This window comes from Larus michahellis, chromosome 4, assembly GCF_964199755.1.
Source record: "Larus michahellis chromosome 4, bLarMic1.1, whole genome shotgun sequence".
NCBI classification, from domain to species: Eukaryota; Metazoa; Chordata; class Aves; order Charadriiformes; family Laridae; genus Larus; species Larus michahellis.
The window spans coordinates 91796079-91821369 of record NC_133899.1 but is presented as its reverse complement, the minus strand read 5'-3'; the positions used below and the strand labels follow the sequence as shown (position 1 = coordinate 91821369).

At 44.6% G+C, this 25291-nt stretch overlaps 1 protein-coding gene across 2 annotated transcripts in view; it reads left to right on the top strand.

Annotated features, from left to right (window-relative positions):
• ABTB2 (ankyrin repeat and BTB domain containing 2) overlaps positions 1 to 25291 on the top strand; it is a 153524-nt gene that overhangs the window by 81536 nt on the left and 46697 nt on the right. For both annotated transcript variants that reach the window (XM_074586392.1, XM_074586390.1), the window contains 2 exons: positions 18673 to 18819; positions 21453 to 21663. In XM_074586392.1, the coding sequence (XP_074442493.1) occupies positions 18673 to 18819; positions 21453 to 21663 (358 nt within the window). The remainder of the gene's footprint in view (positions 1 to 18672; positions 18820 to 21452; positions 21664 to 25291) is intronic.

Here is a 25291-nt window from a genome sequence, read left to right as displayed (position 1 = left end):
TGAGATCGGTGACCTTGGTTTGCCCTGTAAAATGCTCTGCGTTCTGCTTTGCATTAGCTGTTTGCTTATGAGGTTGATATGCTCTATAGGCAAAAAAAAATAAAACATGGACTCTGGTACGATTTAGACTTAACACAGACCTTAGGGATGATGTGATCAAGCTTGTAAGAGCTGGGCTCTTTGTGGTTTGATGCAACATAGTTCTTACTCAAGTCAATGCATGAGATCATGAGATCGCTTCACTGAAATCAGTGAAGGCACAAGAGCTTCTGTAATTACGGCTGAAATCCTCTGTCGCGCATACTTAGGAGTCGTATTTTTCCACCTGGGGATGCGCTTGGTATCGATGGAGGTTTCTGATAGGGAGGAAACTTGCTGATGACTTGGAGGGAGCCGCTTCATCCTGGGCAGATACTTGATGATTTAATGAAAACTTTAACTGAGGTACTAAATGCTTTTGGTTCAGTGTTGGATCCTGGAGCTTCCCCCAGCCCAAAAGGATTAAGAGATGATTGTGTTTCTTCCCAGAATGTTAGCTCTGGTGGGAGATTAATGGGAGATTACTGGAGCTGTTTAAGAGGATTCAGCATTGTAAAAACTAAATATTCAGAAACCAGAACCTCATTTCAGGTCTTCTTTCATCAGAATGCTCCAGTGTGTATGGGGCGGGGGGAGATGGAGAAGGTAGAAAAAGTCCTTCCAAAAAATCGCTTTTACATTTGCCTAAAGATACTCTTTATGAAGAGGTAACAAATTACCAAGTAGAATTTCTGTATAGACAGAAACAAATCTCCAAGGAAAAGATCTTGCACGGAAGATGTCAAGAAGTTTCATGGAATCCTGTGTCCCCATGTCCTGACATTTGCGCTATATTAGGGAGCAAAAGCTGCATGTATGTAAGCGAAGAATTTCCTGCTTTCTTTTCCTCAGTTGCTGAAGTTTTTTTCTTTTTCTGTAATCTAACAGTAATGTTTGTACTTCCGCAGCACTTACCCGGAATTGCAACACATTTTAAGATGACCAATTAGTCAGTGCATCTGCGTGAGTAATGGCAAGGATACTCCGAGATCCCATTTTCCCTAACAGCAGCCTTCAGGGCTGAATGTGGCAGCTGTTAAAGAGCACACAGCAGCAACTTTGCACAACAGGTTAGGCCAGGAAATGAAGAAAATCTTAAACTACACGTGTCACGAGCGAGTTAAAGCAGTTGTGAAGATACTGTTCACGTTAAACTGTATCAGGGTGTTTCTTTAAAATTTCAGCTTTCGGAAAACAAGTGGCGTGAGCTTGAACAGTTGTACCTCTAAGAAGGCAGTATGTAAATTCACCACATTAGTAAATAAAGTAATAGTTCAAAGTTGGGAAAAAGCAGCCTGTGGGTTACATCCGATTCTGTAGCATTTGTCTCCTCAGCAGGCATGGCCAGAGTCACGAGAATGAAAGCTCCCTTGTGAATCCTGTGTCTGCACTCTTACATGGAAGTTTTGACTTTCACTTGAAAAGTGATGGTACGAGAATAAGCTTCATATTGTGTCCTCGGGGACTGAAACACTATAGGAACATCTGCCCGGCTGAAGAGAGTCTGAAATGATTGCTCTCTCCTAAGGTTTTTAGGCCAACGCTGAGACCCTCAGAGCATCGTCCAGGCTGGAGACCTGGGGCTGCCAAGACCGGGTTGGACCGGGGCTTTGAGCAACCTGGTCTACTGGGGGGTGTCCCTGCCCATGGCAGGGGCTTGGAACTAGATGATGTTTCAGGTCCCTTCTAAAGCGAACCATTCTATGATTGTCAACACGCTTTGGTGGTGGGGATGGACCACACGTGGCAGCCCAGCCTCTGGTCTTGTCAGTAGATGCGCTGGCTGGCCCAGCACAAGCACTGTGGTAATTAGCATAGAATTGCCTAGGTTGGAAGGGACCTTTCAGATCATCAAGTCCAACCATCACTAGACTCTAGAGCATAGACTCTTCCCTGCTTCCCACCTCTCTGTGAGCATTTTTGTGGGGAAGGAGAGAGGAGGGACCCTGAGCAGGCCAGGGCTGTAACGAGCTGTGGCGCTGTGAAGTGCTTTGGACCTGCCAAATGCACAAATCCAGCTCCGACTTCGCAGCATTCCCCAGACTGGTTCATTACAACAGCCGAACACTTTGTATGTCTGCGGGACAGTAGTTTTCCTTTCTTGACTGGTAGGACAGCATTGCTGTGTGTGGGCAGCTACTGGATTTTGGTTTCCTTGCACCCCAGCAATGACTGTATTTCCTTTTTCCAGGAAGCACCGCCTAGGAACTACCCTCTTTAATGTCTAAGAAAGCTCTTTTAGGTGCTTCAAGATAAAAGGCATCCATAACACTGCTTCAGAATTAATGATGTCGTGCTGGCTCCATCAGAGAGTTTATGAGTCTTGGCTTCTCAGACTCTCATAAAATAGGTAATTTATCAGTTGTGCTAAATGAGAGAAATCACCCTCCAGGTGGAGTCAGGAACAGGCGTGCTTTGATTGCAGTGGTAGAGGAGGAGAACGTTGTTAGACGAGCTGTCATATTGTAACTAGGTCAGTGCTGTGTTTTATTTTGGAGTGAAATTGTCTAAATATTGAAAAAGTGTTCTCTAATATGACCTTTAAAATACTGAAACATCAACTGACCTGTTTGCATGTGTTGTGTTTTCCTCTTTTAAACACAGCACCACACATAGAATCCCTCGGCAGGCTGGTGCTGTGCTTAAGTCTGACTCGTCACGAGCAATAGTGGCTCTGTGGCTTTTGGGCTGGAGCTACTTCGCATTCATCCATCTGTAAGCAGGAACCGAGAAAGCTCATGGCTGAGAAAGGCAAATTCTGGAAGATGCTCACTGTCCCAAGAATCTGAAGATTTTTTAAAAAACAAACAAACAACATTCTCCTCCCCCTCCCCCCCCCCAACAAAACCAAACCAACCAGTAAAGAGGAGGAGAAATGTCTTTATTTCTGCTTACAGGTAGGAAGTTTAAAGGCAGAGTCCCGCTGTCCCTAGCAGAGCTAGGGAGAGAACCCAGACCTCCTGCAAAACCGTTTCTCCCTGCCTGTTGTACCAAGCAACTTGCTAATTTGAGGGTAATATTGTTCCAGTTCTCAGGCTATCTGGGCTGATGTAATATTTTGGCTGCAATCAGGTGGATCATAATAAATTTTCTGGAACTATTTCCAGTTCTCTGTTTCTTTTCTTATAAACAACTTCTTGCACTTGGCAAATTCAATTTGTCTCAGAATGCCAAAACTGCGAATGAGTTTTCTACTAATTTCTAACTGTAAGTCTTTTACTATTTTCTCTAAAAGCAGAAGAGATAAATTTAAGGGATTTTACTTCATTTATGATTTTTGGTATTTCAGCAGTTTCTATTATTTCTACAAGATGCGGTGGCAATGTAAGGGTGTGATTTTGTGGCAGCTTAGGCTGAACTGAATTGGAGTTGCTGCAGTCTTATCCGTCCCCTTTTGCCCCCAAACACGTTCCCGCTGCCTATTTCATGCCTGCACTCGCATTTATGTGTTTATGCAGTGCTTATGCTGAGACAAGGAGTTGATGTGACCAAAGCTAAGCCTGCCAAGAGAGAGGGGAGAACAAAAAAGAGACGTCCCTCTGTTTCCTGAAGCATCTTATGATACAACTGCACAAGTGCCAATTCTGACAAAAGCCGACGGCAGGAACACAAAGCTCAGTGTCAGAGCAGAGGGGCAGGAGCTCGGCTGCTCTAATATTGGAGGTAGTTCAGTGGAAGTTTAAAACAATGCAGGCGGTTTAATGAGAGTACGAAGCCTTCAGCTCATTTTTAAAGCCTTAGGTCTCTTTGAGACACTACCTCTTATCTGTGTCAGTCTGCCTGGAATGGGTAATGTGGAGACAGAGGGGTGCGATCTGGCCTGAAGCACCTTATAAGGATGATCTTTCGTCAGGTCGGCTCTTTAGAGAGGGTGAGAGGTGATTCAGTCTCCAGACAAAGATAACAGGTTAGACAAGTGCCAGTCACCTCCCCTGTGGGTAGGCTGGTGCGGAGCTGTGGTTTGGGTGTCCCATGCGGTTTGCACGGCAGATCCAGAGCGAGCTGTGAGCACCGCCGAGGGATTAAAAACCTTGTCTTTACCGACTCAAGTGTCCAGGCACCTCATCTAAGATGTAACCCAGAGGCTCATGTTGCAAACAAAAAACACAGGGGAAACATTGCTCTTTTCTTTCTTTTGTGGATTTTGGACAAGTAATAGACTACTCCTCTGCATCTGGGAAACGAGAGCAGTAGAGGCTACAATAGCTGCAACCCTTTGATGTATTTCCTGCTCTCAAAAGCTGCAGCTTTTGCCACCTGTCCGTTGACACCGTGGATTTTTAACACTATATAACACAGCTTTAGCTACCGCGTATGTCCAAAACTGAGAGGTTTGGGCTTGACTCCCTCTGAAGTTTTCTCTGTGCGTAACAATTTTTTTGCTGTCTTCTGTGTTTGGTAAAACTGCAGTTGCCAGTTTTGTTCCAAACTTCTGCTTTATGCTGCTTTGTATGGTTTTATACTCCAGCAACATCCCCAGGTACTGCGAAAGCTTTTCCATCCGGTCCTTGGCTAGGTGGGTGCTGCCTGTGACCTGCTGGTTTACTGGTAAAAATGGGATTATGGGAGAAACTCAAAGAGAAGATTGGGGAAAAAAAAACCCTCTCTCCTGGAGATAGTTTGATGGACACCGCAGTGATATTTCTCAAGGTGACATGAAGGAGAACAGATTGCTTACACCTGGGGGAGACACCCAGCAAAATACAAATAGAGTAATAGAGCGGCTGGAGAGCAGGGTTCCCCCTGGCTTTACACAGCACAGAGATTTCCACATTAATTGCTGTCAGCATGGAGACCCCTTGACATTATTAGGTCAAAGAAAGGTGCTAATCCATCACAGAAAATGGCTCGGCGCTTGATTTGTATTCATTTATCTTTGCTCTGCACAAATGCTTTGTTCCTTATCCTTCTTTGAATCGGGCCAGTCTAATATATTGGCATCTCAATCATCATTTGGCTCCTACTGAGATGAAGAAGCGGTGGCCGGGCCTTCAGGGCCGTAACAGTAAATCAATGATTTATTAGCAGGACTAGGGCAGGAAGGTGAAGAGGATCTTGAAGAAAATAGGGAGTTTGGAGACTGTAGCATTTTTCTGTTCGTGTTTGATTATTCATCCCTGAAGAATTGTAAAAGAGCAAAACCAAAATGAAACCAAGCATCTTCAGGTTTCAAAGCATGGTGGTGAAAAATTGATGCCTTTATCTTTGTGTCTTATGATGGTGATCTTGCAATTAGCCCGTGAAGGTACATGCGGAAACCGAATGGCTCTGCCCAGATAGCTACAGTGGATATCAGGTTCCATCGGGATTAGGAAGAGCGTGTCCAGCTCTGCTGGGGCGCCCTTTGCTTATTGTGCCATTTGCAGGGAACGAGGTGAGGGGGAGGGAGACAAATGATGTCGGGGGTTAAAGGAGACAGAGCGTTATGAGTTCATCAAGACCCTGAACACTTTTAGGAAAAATAAAATATTTCCAAGATAAGAAGCAGAAGTGTATCTTATTCGACTGTTTTCCAGCACTCTCCCGTTCTTTCACTAATTCCTTCATCGGAGAATGTTTGGGGATTTTTAGCTGTTCCTTTCCCACCATCTTCTTCCATGTATCTGTTTCCAGCCTCTCTGAGTCTCCTCTGTGCTCCCTTCCCTTCCCTGTTACTGTGGTATTTCTTTTGGGGAAAAAGATGGGTCTAGAGTAAAATTTCAACTCCAAATAAGTCTACGTTGTGGAGCACCTGGGTTTCAGATCCGAGTGATGAGTCCTGTCTCCTATTCCAGTCTTTACTCCGATCTGCACTTTGAAATTCCCTAAGTGGAGCTGCAGTGCAGTCGCGTTTTAGCCGTTACCAACTTGTCCCTGTTTTCACAGAATGGTCTCTTATTCAAAGAGACTGTTGCATCAATAATTTGGTGAAAGAAACGGAGTGCCATTTGAGGAAAAAGTGTTCTTAGATAGTTGGGCCTCCCCCAGCCTGCATCTACCACGGCTCTAGCTTTTGCTTTCCTCCATGACAAATTTAAAAAGCCTTCTAAGACATTTTTTTTTCTTGGCAATAGTCAAAGCTATTAATGTTACTAGGATATAGTGGTTGCATACAAACAGCTGGATCCAAAAAGTGATTACTGATGTGGTGTGGGATTATTTATGTGGTATGGATCCTTGCTTTTCAAGTACTTCCATGCTGTGCGACTCTGCTATGCAGCAGTAGAGATGCTGCACGTTGCCATCAGAGAGAAAATCGCAACGTAGAGCAGCGTGGTCTGGGTTCAGCAGAGAACCAACAACATACAAAACAGGAGCATTATCTTACAGCCTAATGAATCTTATGAGGAGCGATTGAAGGAGCTGGGACTGTTTAGTTTGAGGAAGAGGAGGCTGAGGGGAGACCTCATCGCTCTCTACAACTACTTGAAAGGCCATTGTAGAGAGATTGGTGCTGGTCTCTTCTGACAGGTAATTAGTGATAGAACAAGAGGGAATGGGCTCAAGCTGCAGCAGGGGAGGTTTAGGCTGGACATGAGGAAAAAATTCTTCCCAGAAAGAGTGGTCAGACACTGGAATAGGCTGCCCAGGGAGTGGTGGAGTCACCATCCCTGGAGGTGTTTAAGACTCGTTTAGATGTGGTGTTGGGGGATATGGTGTAAGGGGGAACTTTGTAGAGTGGAGATGATGGTTGGACTCGATGATCCCAAGGGTCTTTTCCAACCTAAATGGTTCTATGATTCTATGAATATGGAAGTTTAATAGACAGAGGTAATACTATGATCATTTATTAAAAAAAATAAAAAGTTTTTCCAGCTATGTTATTTTTTGGTCAATGGAAGGATCTTCTTCTGAGAGCCAGTTTTCCATTGTTTTCCGAAGAAATGCAGGAAGGTTCCCTGTAATCTTAATCTTCGCCACCAGTGTGAGAGATGCATATGTATTTTATTTTATATTTTATGCATATATATTTTATATTTTTATGCCTGCTTTTTTGTTTGTCCTTCCTCGGGTCATCTTCTCTAGGAAATGGGTTGCCGTAGTCCTGCTGTTTGACTAGCCCCTGACTGTGACCATGGGCAAGTTATTTTAGCGCAGTATAATTCAAGATCCCTCGAAAGATAACTGCCCTCTTGATTTTGAAAGGGATTTAGAAGAGCGGGACACAGTCTGGTGGATAAGCAGGTGGGCACCCCCCCAGTTTGTGTCCTACCCCTCGGGTCCCGCAGAGTTTGCCGGCAGTGATGGGGACGGGGCTGAGCTGCTCTTCTGGCTGAAGTGCAAGAAACGCCACTTTATTTTGCGGTTAGCAGCGAGGGTTCCGTAGCATTTAAAGGAAATGATTTTGGTTCTCTCTCTGGTAGAGATTTGTGGGCACAAAATCACGACGTTATTTTTGCTTATTGTCTGTGAGAAGAAGCACTTCTGTATTTGGAGCTCTTCTGGCACGTGTGTGTTCCCGCTCTGAGCTCCGCGGTGTTATTCCTTCTGGGGACACTGCCAGCGTCCCTGTGTTTACAGTTTTGTAAAGTAACAAGAACCTGTCCCGCTTCAAAAAGTACTTTCCTTTTTAGTTCTGCTGTAAGGTAATTTTTGCCTTTTTTTAAGCGTCTCACCTGAAGGAGGTCACCTCTACAAATAGCTATGTTCCAAGTGTCAAGAAAATAATTGCGTGCCCTGAAATGCTGTAATTGACTCTCGCGTGGAAGAAAGCTTTAAGAAGATAGCACGCTGGCAAAATCAGTTGGGTTGAATGGTTGAATCCATTACAGATAAGGCACGCAGGTGTAATAAAGATAGCAAATTGTATTTTCCCTGTTTAAAAAAAAATACGAAATTGAGATTCTAACTTTCATCCGTGTTAAAAATGTGAAACCCGTGGAAGTGTTTCCAGATTCTTCAAAGAACCGTGCCCATGCAGTCTGAACACTATAAACATTGCTGCCTTTTATGCTTATGCAAAAAAGATGCCGTTCTAGAATAAAAATATGGGCGACCTGTTTTTTCTTCCGAGCTATTTAGACTTCTAAAACAATGCTGGGGATCCGTTAATCTGAGTGGTTTCCTGACTAAGTATTTAGATCTTAATGTAAATGTCTATAAATAATATAGCGGCAGCGGCATTCTTTTGAAAACAAAATTCAAAGGGGTACTGTTTGAGAAGTGAATACTTGCTTAGGGCAGTTATATTTAGGGCTCTAATGGAAGTGTACAAGTTATGCTTTTTATACAAACTATAAATGGCTGCAACCAAGAGACTTAGACTTTGAAATGCCTTTGGCATTTATGCGATGAGAGAGACGGGCCAGAGCCTTGTAGTGGAGTTGTTGGGGGTGTTTTTTTCTGCTAGTTTTACAAATATTGCCAAATTCTTACGGAGTTGCTACCCCTAGAGGGTACATTCAAAATAGATATTGTATCTGCTTTTGTTTGTGACTCGTGTTGAGCCTTGAAAGGCTGAATCCTGGAAAGAGCACAAGGATGATGATGATGGGGGGGATAAGGAAGAAGAATGCAGATGTGAAAATAGAGAGTAAAAAAGGAGCTAGAAGCCAGAGCAAGAGGCATACAACATGGAAAAAAATCCAAGCATGAATTCAGATGGTATGGGATGGTCCTTTGGAACCACACATAATGTGAGAAACAGGCTACGGTGTTGCAAAGATCGAGGGCGAAATTCAGCAGTTGGTGAGTAAGTGGAATTCCTCAGCTCCGCTTCTGAGTCTTTAAACAAATTGCTGATTGTTGAAAAGCTCTCCGGGATGCTTTGATGTGAGGAAACAGAAAGTTGCAAAATGCTGTCATTCGTAAGAGAGTGATTTGTTGTATTATGGGGGGGGGGGGTGGGTGGGAAACTGCCAAATACTTCAAGTGTTTGTTTGAGGAAAGAAAAATTAAAAGAGGAATAGCTTCTGTTCTGAGATAGAATTGTTCCTAGTCTTTAGCGCTGTCAAAATACTCGTAGAGAGTAAACCCTGTCTAAGGGCACATGTCAAACAGAAACGTCGTTATCTGTATGGTGGAAGTTTGTGTTTATCCCTGTCCCAAAAACTTGCGCTCCCTAAAGCGAATATTGGGCTCCGGGCAGTTTTGGGGTAAGAATGACAGAGCTTGTGACTCATGAACTACTCATGCAACACAAATGTTGGCGTGAGCAATTTACTTTAGCTACACTGATAACAACATTGGAGATTAAACTCTAGGTATCAAATCTACAATATACTGTGTGTCGTCTGGCCGGTGACTCAGGACCTGAACGATGTGCGTCTGCAGGCGTGGTCTGCACGGGCTCAGCCCCGCGAGGCTCCAGGCATTGCCCTCTCGAGGTCAGACTTTATGGTCCCCAGGCCGGGCTGTGTTTCTCTTAGACAAAATTGCAATTTTATATTAAGTGACAGATGCGTATTTTACCCTGACAAAACCGCAACGGCGCAGCTGTGCATCAGAGGGCTGGTGTTGCCGACAGCTAATAGAGACAATCTTGAGTCCTCTAAAAAAGACCAGTCCTTTGGGTGCAGCAGTTGGGTTACTGTTGAGTTCCTATTTCCTCATGGCTCTTTAAAATAACCATAGCTCTTATGATTCTCTAATGTTTTAGGTCATTAACTGATGTAACTCCAGTGTTGATGGTTATTACTAAGTGACCACGCTTTCTAAAATTTTACTTTAATGACATGTTAACTGCAGCTGGGAGAGTCTAACCAGCGTAGATTTTATCAGACCAAGGGCTCCCTTGTATAAAGAAGTTGATGGGCAGGGGTCATGTAGAGTAAGCTCTTTCCAAAGATGACTCTGGAATAGCTGAGAGGGGATTGCATGAGATTATTCTGGAGTAATGTCCTGCTCAGATTCTCCATCTAGATGTTCCCTAAGAAAAGGAACTGGGAGTGACAGAGGGTATAAATTTACTCTCCTCTCTTTGTGTTTGGCAAGCGTACAGATCATGGGATGTATAAATAGAAGAATTGAACGCAAGTAAAGAGAGGTCATTATGGCATGTACAAAGAGCTTACTCAGACCACATCTGGAGAACTGGGCATGATTCAAAGACCATATTTCAGGAAGGACAGTGAACAATAAGGAAAGGATTAGAAGAGGGTATTGTAGAGGGTACGAGGGCTCTAGCTGGTGCCTGCAGTTGCTGCAGTCCAACTGGTTACTCCAAATGAAGCTATTTTTACTGTAAAACCACCTTAATTGGAGACTTCTAAAGAATTCCAAGGGAATGGAGAAAGCGATATAAACCTCTTCTCCCTAAGCTTTCTAATCCCCACAGTAATGCCACTAAAGGACTTGGTGTTTCTGGAGTTGCCGTTGTTTACCTGTCATCTCTCTCTCTTTTTTTTTTAATAAGGTTCGTTTCTTAGCTTTCGTATATTGTTTCTTGTGTGTACATATATTGTTTCTTCTTTATCGTTTCTCATGGTATTTTTGCTATATTCTATCCACATCAGAATCTCTATTAGGCTTAAACCCATTTTGCAGTTCTTAAGCCTCTCAGTTGTGTAAAACTTCTTTTCTTGTATCATAAGCTTCATTGAGGTGGAATTCTACATTGTGACAATATTGTGTCCTTTCATCTGGGAAGTAGCTGTGTCTTGGAGAGCTTTGGGATTGGTGAAGGTAAAAAGGGCTACGTAAATGGAAGATGGACTGTTGTAAAGGGACGAAAAATGTGCTATTGACACATAGGGGAAATGGGGACACTGCTGAAATGTTGGGTAGCATGAAGGAGTAAGAAGAGAATGAGACATGAAGCAAGAACACTGCTTCTGTCATACCATCCTTTGCAGGAATGAAACAACGTCCCCGTTTTCCAGGTAAGTGAACTGGGACGCTGAGTCAACTGGTCAGGGTTTACACAACTAGTTAATGCCAAGTCTTCTGCCTGTTGGACCACAGTCATTTTTTGGCACAGGATTCTGGTTTTGTATTTCTTTCACAGTGTTCATAAACTGTTTATACCATGCCTCCTAAAACTTTCTCTCTGTTTTTTCATTGATATTTATAGCCCAATATGGGGTTTTCTCTTTAATGCGCCTTACTGGATCCAGACAATAAGAGTCCTAGAAACACAGACCGTTTCATCTCTCAGTGTAACGTTAGAGTCTGGTGCGGGTCTTCGCCTGCTCTCAGACCTTGCGTTGAAGATCCGATGCCTGGAAAACCACGCGTGCAAAATTGTAATGGATCAGCCTAGTTTTAGGGATGTCCTCATTCACGTGCTGGCACACACGCTCCTTTTCGAAAGCAGTTGTAGTCACGGTACTAGGAAGCATTTACGGTTTATATTTACAGATCGTATTCTCAGAGGTCTTCTACTCTGACGTATAAAAGGTAGCATGGTTCTGCAAACCTAGACTACAGCCCCGCAGTCATGCCATACATTTCAAATCTCTGGATCCAGGTTGTGAGAACAAGGGCTCTGTGTTGGCCAGTTTCATACAGGTAAGGTCCAATGGCACCGGGATTCTGAACTGGGAGATGTGGACTTTGCAAAGAGCTGGTTCTGAGCAGAGATGCTTCTTTTGTCTCTTTCTCCATCTAAGAAATGGAAACAAGGACGATCACCATCTCATAAAAGCACCGATGCCTTTTATCTTGCTGCTGCTGCTGCTGCTAAAGATAAAATTTGCTAGGTTTTGGCAGTCATTAAAATATAAGCCAAGGATATGTTCCCTTGAGCTTATGTTCAATTAAGCACTTGGGGCCAAGCCAGGTTAGCGGTTGTCCAGAAGACCACAGGGATATGGAAGTGGATTAATGACTCAATAAATACTGACTTGGTACTAAACCAAGGCCTTTCTCCTACGTTTATAGTCATTTGCAATCCTGTATATCATAGTTGGATTCAAATATAATAATTCTTATAGAAGAACTCCGCTGCTTTCATGGCTTTTGGACCACAAGGTGCTGCAGTGACCCCGAAAAAGGGTAGTGGATTTTGAAAGTGCTTTAAAACTCTGTTTTAGGGTATTTTCATACTTCAGTCAAACGGTGCCTGTTGACACTGAGCTACGTGAAGGACCAGACTGCATGCTTGAAGACACCACATCTCTGATAACATTCCTGAAGTCCAGGTGAAATGCATTTTGTTCATTTGAAGGTGACGTTGTCTCTGTGAGCAGTTAGACCGAGACCGGGGAGCCCACGGAGGGCCTGGTGAATCCGACAGATCTGTCCAGAAGTCTCCGATTAGGACAGCAGCTCAATGGAGAGGTTCAGTTGAGCACTTGCAGAAGATTTAAAGATCTCTCTCTTCTTGAAGCTCCTCCCTCTTCTGCTTTTCCTCCTGCTTTCAATTACAGTATTACTGTTTAATGTGGACGCAGATACAAGCAACTGCGTTTGATTTTTCTTACTGCTGACAGAGACAAACTGAAAGAGATGCCTGCCCGCTTTATAGCAGAAGCCACGTTATTTTCCTATATGTTAGCAATTATGTGCATTGTCTCCTGATCACAAGTCTTTCTCACAATCCGTAGCATGACTGTAGTTGATTATAGAGCCTGATGTGTTTAGATTTGAGTCGGTTATATCAGGAAGACTTTGGTTGCTTGGTTTTTTGGGGGAGTGGGGAGCCTTTGTTTATATTCTGTCAGAATGATTCTGTCTCATTTCATAAATAACGGAGAGTTGAGCTTTTTTCTAGCGGTGGTAGTTCGGCAAGAAGAAAACAGAGCTTCAGGAACTGGCAGTAATTCTCGGTGGTGTCCTGTCCTCTGAATTCATTGGCAAGAGGGAACTGGAGGGCATTGTGTTGCTCGGTAGAATGGGAAACAAAGATCAAGGAAAACCTTGAATGCTCCTTGCCATGAAGAATTACAGGACTTTGTGCAAGGTGACAGCCATCCTGATGTCCTGGCCAAATTCCGATGTGGGAACTGCAGTTGCAATTGGACGAGGTTTTTACCGGGTCCGTTGACATCAGTGGGATTTGGCTCTTCACTTCAGCGGAGTCAGGTCATCGCTATCTGCCGTCCAAATGTTGGCCTTCCAAATCACAGCTCGGTGCAGTGGCATCAGCTCTTGTTCTCACCTCCCAGAAGGTCTCTTATGGAATTTATCACAAACCAAACCTTGCAAAAGTACACCGATGCTGGAGACCGAGACCATTTTTTCTTACTCTACATTTCTGGAGCGTATTCACAGCAGTTGTGATTTCACATATGTGGCTTTTTGCGGTACTAGGGGCTTTTGGAAACAATTTCTAACATATAAAGATGATCCTGACTTTTCAGAGGGCTTTTGTTTCTGGTTGGTTTGGCCAAATAGATACTTGTTTCCTGTCATTCTAATTTGTATTATGGTAGTGTTCAGTAACGGTTGCCACTGGTTTAGGTGCTGTGCAAACAGAACGCACAGAGAGAATCCTTGCCTAGGAAACCTGTTTTTTATTCTGGCCAAAGGGAGAAATCAATACACATTGTATTGTCTCATAGATTTTACTAGGTTTATCAAAAAAAAAAAAAAAAGACATTTTTGCTGTGTCAGTAGCTTATAGTGTGTGCCCCTGTCCTAATTATATTCCTGATTCTTTGCCTAACCTGTCATTAATACAGGCAGAGCGTTTCTGAAATAAGGGAGTTAGTATCCTGCACAATTTTCATGAGGAATCCCAGACAGCAGAATTCGAGTGCTTTCCAGACAAGTCCGCTTGGCCCTTTGCCATGTGTCAGTGGCCCCATCGTAACCTCCAGACACCATGCAAGTGTTGGAAAGTCGTCAAATGGCTGATGAGTTAATCACTAGGAAGTTGTCTCCCAACGTGAAGGATTTAGATTAGAGAAAGCACAGAGAAAATCATTACAGCGACGTAAAAATGGTGGCTAGTCCTTTTTCATGAATGAAACCTGCAAAGAGCATAACGTGTGAAGAAGGAAAGCTGGAGAGGGACTTTTTACAAGGGCATGTAGTGATAGGATGAGGGGGAACGGTTTTAAACTGGAAGAGGGGAGATTTAGATGAGATCTGAGGAAGAAATTCTTTGCTGTGAGGGGGGTGAGCCCCTGGCCCAGGTTGCCCAGAGAAGCTGTGGCTGCCCCATCCCTGGAGGGGTTCAAGGCCAGGTTGGACGGGGCTTGGAGCAACCTGGGCTGGTGGGAGGTGTCTCTGCCCAGGGCAGGGGGTGGCACTGGATGGGCTTTAAGGTCCCTTTCAACCGAAGCCATTCCATGATAACATGGTTACTTTAAAAAATACTTGAAATAAGATTTTAAAACATTCAAGTCTTTAAAAAGAATTCAGCTGAAGGCCTGCATTTGCTTGTGTCACGATACTAAAAGAGCAGAACTTGATACCGGCCTCTGAATTATCACGGGACATTAGGATTCCTTACAGAACTTGCCTTGCTTGAGGACCTGACTGATTGTGCAGCTGGAGGGAACCACGCGGGGCCCTGCAGAGCCCTGCTGCCCCTGGGAGCGGTCGCGATGTAGCCAAAGCTCTCAGCAGAGCGGCTGCACCTCTCACAGCAGAAAGATGTCCAAGAGTGTGAACAGACTTTTCCCTGGACCTAGCTCAGGTTGTGGAAACCTTTTCAGTCGGTGTTCAAAAGCATCAAATTACAGACAACAATTTCAAAATCTTCAGGTAACCAGAATAATTTGAGTTTAAGGAACTGCTTAACTGGAATTTCACCCAGTCGTGACTGCCTTTTAAGATCGTTGGCAGCCAGTGCCCACAAACAGGTTTCATATATTAACTGAGGTAGAATAAATATGCCTTTATTTCCAGCTGCTATTTCAAAGGCTGTGGAAATCTCAGAAACAAATTGTTACCCAGCCGTGCCTTAATGGCAGCGCTACAAACGTGCTTTCAATTGGGCTGCTGCAGGGTGTTGCCTCACGCCATTCTAGAGAGGCGACTTCTTCACTCCTCCTGCTCGTGAGGTTTGATCCAAGCCGCGCTCAAATTAATAGGCTCTCACTAACTTCACCTGGGCTTGGATCCTGTACTTAAAATCCTGGTTAATTAAAAAAAAAAAAAGGGGGGGGGGACCAGAACGCCAGGATACAGCCAGGGATGTGTAGGAAACACAGCGTAGACCACATCAGAGAAAATACTGTAAGAAGAGCGGTGTGCATGCTGGAATGGTTCGTTCCTGCACGGTAATTACGTGCTGTTTCACATTGTTGTTTTGTGGGGAAAACACGTTCTTGAACGTCAGGAAATAAATCGGCAGTTTTAACGTTGATTTCAAACAGAGAGAGTGTTTTGACATGAATTGATTTACTTCAGTTGCAGTTTTGCTTATTTAGCTAGCCATGATTAAAACCAGCGTTGCCACAAATATAAAAATAGAGAAATGTGAGTGCCAGATAGAAACAGACATTGCCCTTATGGTTTATACCATTCTAACACATTTTGACTGCAGGCTTCTCGATTTGGGTGGGAGGAGAGCAGGTACCACCATTTGGGGCACAAGTAGTCATCACAATGCAGTTGTCTCTGTTATCAAACAATGTGCTTTTAATTGGTATTAAGTCCTGTTCCTAATTATAGTATCAGTGGGCAGAGCTTGACTGCAGATGTCCTTCCGCCCGAGTTTCTGATCTGAAGAGCAAAGATGATGCTTTTCCAACTCTTCCTCCCCGTATGGAAGAGGAAATCCCGATTAGCGTGCTGCAAGGCGCAGTAACTGTCGGGTACGTTCTACTTTGCTGCCCGCTTGGCTGCTGCTCTCTGTCTGTCTCAAAAGCAGCGTCGAGAAGGGTGTTCTCTCATTCCCAGGCCTGTTCATACCTAATCGAGACCTGCCAGACGTGGGGAGCCTTTGTGAAATCGCACATGTAGGTAATGAGGGCCTGAGTCATACCCCGCTGCCAGCCCAGGGAAAATCCCCAGTGGCATCATCGGGCTTTGGCGCGTGGCCAGAGTCTCGGAAACTTCCTTATTTCTCTCTCCTACATCGGGGATATTCCTCAGCTGTACCAAGGCAGATGAGAACATAAATCTCGCCCACAACTATCTGGTATGAGTAATTTTTCCAAAAGTAAATAAATCATCCCAGTTTCCTCTTACCCGCAGCACCTGGCGAAGAGTTAACTGAAAAACTGAGGAAACGTTGTCTCATTTGTGAGTCGACTTAAATCATGCTACAAATCTTTATTTTTAATGCCTTGTTAGAAAACAGAACCAACTGAAACTGGCTGGCAGAGGAAATGTCCCCCTTTCGCCCTGCCCCCACCTCTGCCTGGCTTCGTAATGTAACTGCCAGTTTCTGTTTTCGCCTCTGTAGAATTATATGCCCCTATTTGAAACTCGTGACAAATCAGTCTATTTTCATTCTCCCTCTGCCATAAATTCAATCCATATGTCTTAAAACATCCTTTCATAGCTTTAACATGGAAAAGGAAGTGGCTTAGGCTCTGTACAGTGTATTTAAAGCAAGCTCTCCTCGTTTGCATGCATCGCTTCTGTTAGCTCTTAAAGCCTCCACTTCCTAATTATTCAGGTTACGGAGGGCATTGGCAGAGTTTTCTCCATTAACTAACAGTGATGTACAGTGAAGAAGCACAACGGCATAAATCATTCCCTTATTCTCAAAAATATCCAGGAAGTTTTTGATGCAGCCCTTGGCGTTACCACCAAGCAGGATGCAAAGCGGATGTGAAAAGGGTAGGAGAGATCAATTCGGCATAAAATTTCAAAAGAAAACCTCAAGACAAAGAAACAAAGCTCTTGCACAATGCGCTGCCCTTCAGCCGGCGGGGTTTTGTTTGACAAGAATACGCGGCACCTACGTGACAGGAGGTCGCCGCAATAGGAGTAAAGTATCTCCACATCTGAGGCTGAACCGGGGTCAGAAGGTGAGGGTGGGAAGGAAACGTGGGTCTAAGCTGAAAGATACTGGTCTGGCCGTGCATGGATCAAAGTTGAAAAATCAAAAATACAGGATGCAGCAGGGTAAGAGCACGGGCAGTCGTGGCTGTAAGCGTCCTCGTGGGAAATCATGGAAAATTTGGGCCGGGGGATGCTTCTGGAATTATCCATAATTAAAAATATGGTAGCAACAGGGGTGCGGGAACCCTGGCTGAGTGGACTGCAAAAGGCTTTTCAGAGTCCTCCTACACTACGTTTCCTCAGGTCCGCTCTCCCAGCCCAGCCTCAGGCATGTATCCACGCTCCCCACCTCGCGTTCCCACCCTTCCCTCTGTGCCGCACGGAGCAATCGCGTGGCCAAAGGGTGACAAAATTCACTTCGCTAATTTGAAGACAAACTATTCTCTACCTGAAAGGAGGCTGTAGCGAGGTGGGGCTTGGTCTCTTCTCCCAAGTAAGAAGTGATAGGACAAGAGGAAGTGGCCTCAAGTTGCACCAGGGGAGGTTTAGGATGGATATTAGGAAAGATTTCTTCACTGAAAGGGTTGTCAAGCATTGAAACAGGCTGCCCAGGGAAGTGGTGGAGTCGCCATCCCTGGAGATATTTAAAAGCCGGGTAGACGTGGTGCTGAGGGACATGGTTTAGTGGTGGAGTTGGCAGTGTTGGGTTGATGGTTGGACTCAACAATCTGAAAGGTCCCTTCCAAGCCAGGCGATTCTGTGATTCTATTCAACTAATGGATTTCTGGGAGAAAGCAGGGGGGGCTATATATTTTTGGATCTCTGTGTTGCACTGACTTGCATCGTGGCTGCAGATCTGCCATGCTCAACCAAAGATAACGGGTGAAAAGGATGACGGGGGGTGGGACACGGTGAATGCCCCTTTTAGGGACTGCCTGCACCTTAATGTGAAACGGTATGTCGAGTTTTTTGTAGCATCCCTGGTCTTCGCGGCCATTCCCATCAAATTCACCCAAATGGTGTCTAATTTGCCAACAATGCAAATGAGTTGTCAGGATATGCAGAAAGTAGGATGGGGTCCCAACAACAACTCCCCGACACTGCTCGCAAATCCGTCGTTCTGCTCAGTTACTGCCCGTTAATGCTCCTGTGCGCGAGAAGATAAAATGGAAGGAGTGTGTGTGTGTGGTAAATGCGTGTGCGCGATGTAATTATCTTTCTAATCTCTCTCTCTTGCAGAGGGGTGATTTATGGAGATGAAAATATTGCCAACCTTAGGACGTGTGGGCGTAGTTTGGCGTATCCTAAAGTTCGCACATGTAGAAACCAACGTCTGTGCGTGCAGGTTCAAAGACCTGGCAGAGCCCGTGGTTTTGTTTTCAGGGTTGCAAAGATTTGCAGCTCCCGTTTGCCTTAGATGGACTCGAGGTTATCTCCCACACCTCTAAACATCAGGCCTTTATAGCGAGCAATCTGCATACAGCTGTTCCAAACCAAGCTGTCTGTGCACAGCTGCGCTGTTGTATAAACAATATTAGAGACTTCACTAAAGCTTTTCATGTAGTTTTATCTCAACTGCAATTTGTTTCTAGTTTTTAAAGGCTGTGGAAACATCCAGCCTTACCCCCTGGAGCCTAGTTTCACCGTTTCAACCATTCCAATGGTATTTACAGCGCTGTTTGATTTTACTTGAACTGTTCAAAAGACCTCAAATCCCCGGAGAAAGGTGCAAAGGTGTTCAAATTCGCTGTCGCTCCTATCAGTAGAGACTTGCTTTTCGGCTCCAGTGACTTCGTGTGTAAGAGGTCTGTTCCTTGCTCTCGTCCCCAGGTGTGCTCTCCCTGCCCGCCTACTTCAGCCCCTACAACGACGGCTCCGTGTGCAGCGATGGACGGGCCGATGCTTACGCCCAGCTGGAACTCCGAACCTTAGAGCAATCTCTGTTGGCAACTTGCGTTGGAAGCATCTCCGAACTGAGTAAGTTTTGGATGTGAGCGACCGTGGGTTTCTTTCAGGGAAGCAGGAGAGCCAGTCCCTCCGCTCTTGAGGTCAGTGGGAGCGTTGCCATTGTTGACAGTGTGAGCGGCTTTTGGCTAACGTTGTGTAAGATTTAATTGTCTCGTGGTGCTGTTTATGAAATTGGGGTTGTTTCATTAGACTACTTTATATTGAATTCACCTTGGAGATGTATTAGATGTGGCTTTTCTCGAGCCTTTTGGTAGTTAGTGGTGTTAGTGCCAGCAGAAGATAGATGCTTTTGCCTGGATGCCTCTGGAGGTTTTCTCCTACATTTGTGGAACAGAGCAGTGGCACCTTCCTCAGATGGCGAAGAGGGTTCTCTTTGTTAGTGTGTGTGCGGTGGAAATGTCAAGGGCGCAGGATAGTCAAGGAAAAGCTTTTTGGTTACTTAAAAAACAAAAAACGGAGGAAAAAAAAATCTGAGAGCACTTTGGTAACAAAAACTTGTTCAAAACCTTCTTTTTTAATGCTAACCAAATGAAATGTTCCATTCCTAGACTACTCAAAAGCCCCTTTAAAGTAAACAAACATGATTTGTGTTTTCCCGGACTACTTTTCCCTTGCAACATTTCTGCTGGCATCACTCTCGTAGTCTCCACCATCCGAATGCTAATGAATGTCAGGGCCGGCAAGGAGTTCGCGGGTTTCACCATTTATTTTGCAACCTGCCTTAATTTGAGGTTTTCAAATTCCTTTAACACACCTCTATTTATCCTGGAACACAAGAGAGCATTTGTAGCATGGGCCTAAGATTGAATACGGCTCCCTCTCTCTCTCTTCCCCCTTCCCTGCTTTGGCCAAGTTGGTCATTACATCTAGTGAATAGATCTCCTGATACAGTTGCCTACTTTTTTTTTTTTTTTTTAAAAACGTTGCTGCACATTGCCAGAAAAATAAAGAGGGTGAGTGTGCAAAGGAGAAGGAACGTTATTCTGAGCTGAAAATTTGAATTCCAGATGCCTTTCTGCTATAACTGCGCAGGCTTCTATGTTAGTACCAACGCTGGAGGATTCGTGACGCTCTCGTAAAACATTTGGATCCTGGAGAGTCGGGAGCTACTGAAGTGGCAAGGCAGAGATGTTAGAAGGTTTTTCCATTCTGAAGTGGGTCCCTAAATTGAACATACTATGAACGACCAAACAAGTGGCACAGCGTTGCATTGCAAACCGAGGTTTTTAATCCTCTATCGATCTGAATTATTAATAATACTGTTGTGTTTGGACATAGAGTAGCTTTGTCGGGGTTTCTCCCTGACCTGTTAGATATAAATGAATAAATAATAACTCCTAAGAATTTCAAAGGGAGGTGCGACTAATTCACATGTGGCACGCCGAAGTTCGGGTCGCCTTCTCAGGAACCAGCTTTGTGATGGCACGACCATTTCAGTTCCGTCCTTTCCCAGTATTGTAACTGTAGGACACAATGGAGTAGCGTTTCCTGTGAGAGTTTTAGGGGACTGTAAAAAAATAAAGCAACAGAAGATTCTCCCAAGGAAAAAATAGATCCTAGCCACGTGTACTAACCTATAGTAATCGTTCAGCTCACGGGTATAGCAGTCCCACTACTCAAAGATGTAGTGGCTGAAATCTTTACTGCAAAGCTCTTGAGAGTTTGCAATGCACCACAATAAAAGGAGCGTAAACAGGGTGTGCCCAAAGCAAGCTTACTGCACAAAGACCAGCTTTATGTGCCTGCAGAGCTGCTGTCCTGGGGTCATTGCTCTGCGAACTTTTTAAAAATGTGCAGTCTTAAAATCCTTTCCGAGTAGAAGCTATGTAATACAGGTTGCCTCCTTCCAGGCCTCGAGTCCACCAGTACTCTGACGTAGAGGCAGGTTGGCTCCAGTTCAAAGACCAAGAGCAGCCCCGAAAGCTCCTGGATTGAGCGTCTTACAAGGCTCAGGGGCACATTTCTGGCAAGCTTCTGCCAGTCGGCATGATAAAGATTGGCTTTTTAATAAGAGAGTCAGGTCTTGTTATTCTGGAGAAACCTGCAGCAGACCCCTAAAAGAAGGGATTTCTCTATGGAACGGAACATCATTAATTTGTCACAAGTGCCTGGGTGGGAGGGTAGAAAGTTATAACCCAGCTGAAAGAAATGGGAACAATCTCATAACATAAAATGGCGATGCTGGCGATGAAAGTATTTGTACTGGTGTTACTGACCTTGCCGTGTGAAAGCTGTACTCCCAGCTTGGGCAGAGGACGTTTTACAAAGATACCAGTAGTTTTTGTAGGCGGGCAAGAAACTGGTACGCGTGACTGGAAAGAGGAGAAAACCAGCATTAAAACAGGACAGAAAAATCCCTGTAAAGCTGTTGCTCGGAATGTATGGTGACTGAGAGAAGTTTCATTCTGTACTGTCAAGCTAAAACTTGTTATTGGAAAGAAAGTTAAATTTCCTATACAGCAACCTCCAAAGTGGCAGCTTGAGGACAGCTTATGCCTTTGTGGAGGAAAAAGAATACGTGGCACACAAAAGACATTTCTTTTCTTCGCCGCGAGAGATTTTATTTAGGTCAAAAGGTATACTTAAGAGGACTGTGGATGAATAATAAAGAGATGCTTTTTGCGTTCTTTCTCTTGGTGCAGGTGATTTGGTATCACGAGCAATGCACCACATGCAGTGCTTGAACACCATCCGCCCAGGAATGAGCCCCATTCGGCAAACCAGGCAGCAGCAACCCATCTCCTGGTCCCCTGATGCTCTCCACACCCTCTACTACTTCCTACGCTGTCCTCAGATGGAGTCCATGGAGAACCCCAACCTTGACCCTCCAAGAATGACCCTGAACAACGAACGGTATGTGGGTTGGCCAACTGTTAGTAGTCAGGGAGTTGGGCTAAGAAGGTCTCCTTTTGTAGAGTGACTGCGTCTGCACGGGCAGCTCAGGCCGCTTTGTGGGATGCTGCCTATCAGGCATCAGTTATTCCTGCAGTCAGGCCAGGTTATGTTGTCAGCCTTGCCAAGTTTACGAAGCCTTGGAATCGGAACTGGAAAGTGAGCTGTTTTTTCATGCAGTCTTTCCGAGCGAGGCATATACTCTATGCTGCCAACGAGGCTTGTCTAGAGACGCTGCCAAAAGTACATGTGGTTGCCTAAAGCAGTAAAGACCTTACCAAAGAAAATGTTACCTTCTGAATAGTGCCAATTAACAATTGTCATCATTCTCGGGAAAAGCAGTGTCATTTGCCCTGGAGAGGCTTGAAGGGATTTATGAACATCCTTTTTAAGGATTACTTCAGTTGATGCTGCGTGTCTGGTATAGAAAGAAATTTATATAGGAAGCCAAGAACTAAACAGAAAATGCAGTGGGTCTCCCTACCTTCTGCCAGCATCATAACTGACTCTGAAAATAGGCCCATTATTAGAGTGGGTCAGAAATTTTCCAGTGGGATGTTTTTTTCTGTTAGAAACCTCCCTGGTTTCCTTCCTGCCCAGCTCCTTGGCAGTCTGCCTGACAGGCTGGTGGCAGCGGAGAGCTGAGGAGCCCTCGGAGCTCTGGCGGCCACGAGTTGAGCTCCTTGACAGGTCAGGCAGCTCCCGCTCCTCAGCCCAAAGGTAGACCGATAGCTGCCTGCCTTGCAGTTGCATCCTGCGGGGAGGCCCAGGCCTCACTGGACTTGTTAGGTTTCCCCAGTTTGACATGCATATCCAACTGTGTAATTATTTCAGAAATCTTACCTACCTGGGAAATGTTGTGTTCTGATTAATTCTATCCACTATTTATGCTTCCTCTTTGGATGTCTTTAAGGCTGCTGGACATCAGGCCAATGGCTCTGTCTTGGCCCTTTCCAAAAGCAGCCCGTGGTTGGGAAGTTCTGTGGTGTAGTGAGGTGTTGAAGCCTGGGGTGGAGACCACATTCACAAAATAAAAAAAGCAAGGTGTTTGTTGGGCAGGTGAGCAGGGAAAGGAGAACATCTCTGCAGCTTTGTAAACAGCGTGGTTTCTTCTTCCCACCTTGGGCTTTACTGTACTGAGCCCCAGCTTCTAAAGTTGGTATGAAATCATGATAACATACCAATAATTATTTGACGTACAAATAATTATCTCTTAAAATTGATTCTAAAACCACCCTAAATGTTAGCCCTCTCTCTCTTCCTCCTGTCCTCTTCTGCACGTGTGGGGATTATGGTGCCTTTTCCTCTGCTCCATGCTGGGGAGCCTGGTGTTTGGTTTGGTTTGTTTTTTTTATTGAGACGCTTCCTGATTGCTCTCAGACTGCAGTGTCTTCAGTCTGCACGTTTCTGATGCTGCAGATCAACCCCACCTCATGTAGACCTACGTTGGCCCGCACCAAGCCCGTGGCTGATTTCAGCAGACCTAAAGGCTTCTTGTAGCTGCATTCACCGCCATTGGAGCTGTGGCCGACGGCTTCATGGCCAGAGCTTGGCTGGTCAGGTGTGAGAAGACATCTTGATAGGTTGAACTGTCTCCTAAAGCTCTGAATTTTCAGGCCAGGGTGCGCAGAAAATACATATTTGACAGAAGGCAGCCTCTATAAAAGCAGTGCTGGTGAGTTACTCTAGGTTAAGGGAAATGTCAAATATGGAGAAAAAGTTGTCTCTCCTAAGCCACCTGTTCTGCCGTAATATTTTACGTGTGACAGGTCCGTGTAGCTTCCTGCACCCGTCACTTTCTCTTGCATTTTCTCATGGTTGCTGAGCCATCTTTCTGCACTTTACTGTAGTTTGTACTGGACCAACTTTTTGGAGGTTTCAGCCTGGCAGGAGCTCTACTGTTTTACAAAGTAAAAAAGGTTGTCTTTCTCTTTGTCTGATCCTTCCCCAAAATCCTTTCAAAAAGAGCAATCTGTGAGCAGAAGTGCAGCATCAGCGAGAGGGAACCCATGTACACGCGTGAAGAACCAAGAGGAATTAAGTGAAGTTAAGTAGGAATAGGAAGAGGCACGGCTGCGCAACTCGGAGCCCGTTGGTAGCTCTGTTTTTTGGGCTCACTAATCTTAATCGAATGCCCTACTTAGCGCAAGATGATTTATTTTGCATTTCGTGTTTGCACACTGTGCAAAAAAATGGGGTTTTATGGGGCCAGCTTCTGTAAAGTCGTACCGCTAGTTCTCACAGTTGTACAGCCGAAGCTGCTGAACAGCTTGCGTCAGAACTGTGGATTAAGCTATTTTGCGTTGTGTTCTTTTCAGTACTCTCACTGTAATGGTGTTACTGCAGCTACTTGTTTTGTACACTGAGGATAATAAATGAGTTAAATCAGGAGTGCGGTTATCTCTCCAGTTGCTCCTGAACAATGCTCTTCACATGGTTCGCTGGAGTTTTTTTGGAATGCAGGCTGCAACTCTATTCTGTTTTAAAATCCGCACTAGATCCTATAACAGCTGGTGTAAGGGAAATTTCTGCCATTTTTTTCTGACCAGTACTTAGCTGTAAAGGAAATTAAAGAGGATACATTAAAATGGATCAAAAACTGACGTTGGGGGGAAAAAAAACCAGAACCGGGGGACTATCAGTTTAAACAATTGGCTTTGAAAAGTTTATAAAACCTGGAAATAAAATTAATACTGCCCGGTATACCAGAAATGAACGTCCAATCCTGCCTGTCATTTGTTCTGAGATGTGTTTGCACGTGTCTTACTGTACCGACCTGTGCACACATTGTTTAGCATAGCCAGTGGGATAAATATTGCTAGCAGTGCTTTATAGAGGAGACAGTTTACTCTTTCCTAGCTTAAGAAGAAAGATGGTTGAGCGTGTGCGATGCCGGACTCATGGCACGGTAGATGAGGGCACTGATTCACCTAATGCGACTTGGCAAAGCTGTGCAGCCCAGGGTTTTGTTTTTTGTTGGTTTTTTTTTTTTTATTCTTTCCTGAGCTGTGCTAAATCAGCTGCAAACTCTGCATTGCTCTTTTGTACAATTATGCTGTCTCTCTGGAATATACTTGTTACGTGCACTGCAATCCCAGTTTGTTTTCCACTGAAAAAAAAAAATCTCGGTCACAAACAAGGACAATAATGCTGACCTGTTCTGCATTTGCTTGGGCTTTAGTTTCTAGGCTGCGCTATAAACGTATCGGTGTTGAACATCAATCTGAAAATTAGCAAAGAGGGGCCGTTAGAGCTGCAGATTTGCTAAAACCTGATCTTGGGAAGATTGGTGAGCCACGTCGATTCAGTGGAAGGAACTGCGGCTGTTTAGTACATCTGGAGACCTGACAGCCTACTGTCTGTCTTGCTTGGCTTTCTGTTGGCTGTGAGCTTTCTGTGTGTCACACTGCGATGCAAAGTGCTCTGACAAGCACTTTGGAAGGTCTTCACTGTACTTCACTTCAACATGGAGGCAAGCGTAGAATTCAGGTTCTGAAACCGTGCCTAATGGAGGGTGTCGTATGCCATAAAGGGCTTTAAAAAACACTAGCTGAGCTTCTGGACGCATCCTGCAGCAAGCTGTGCAAGG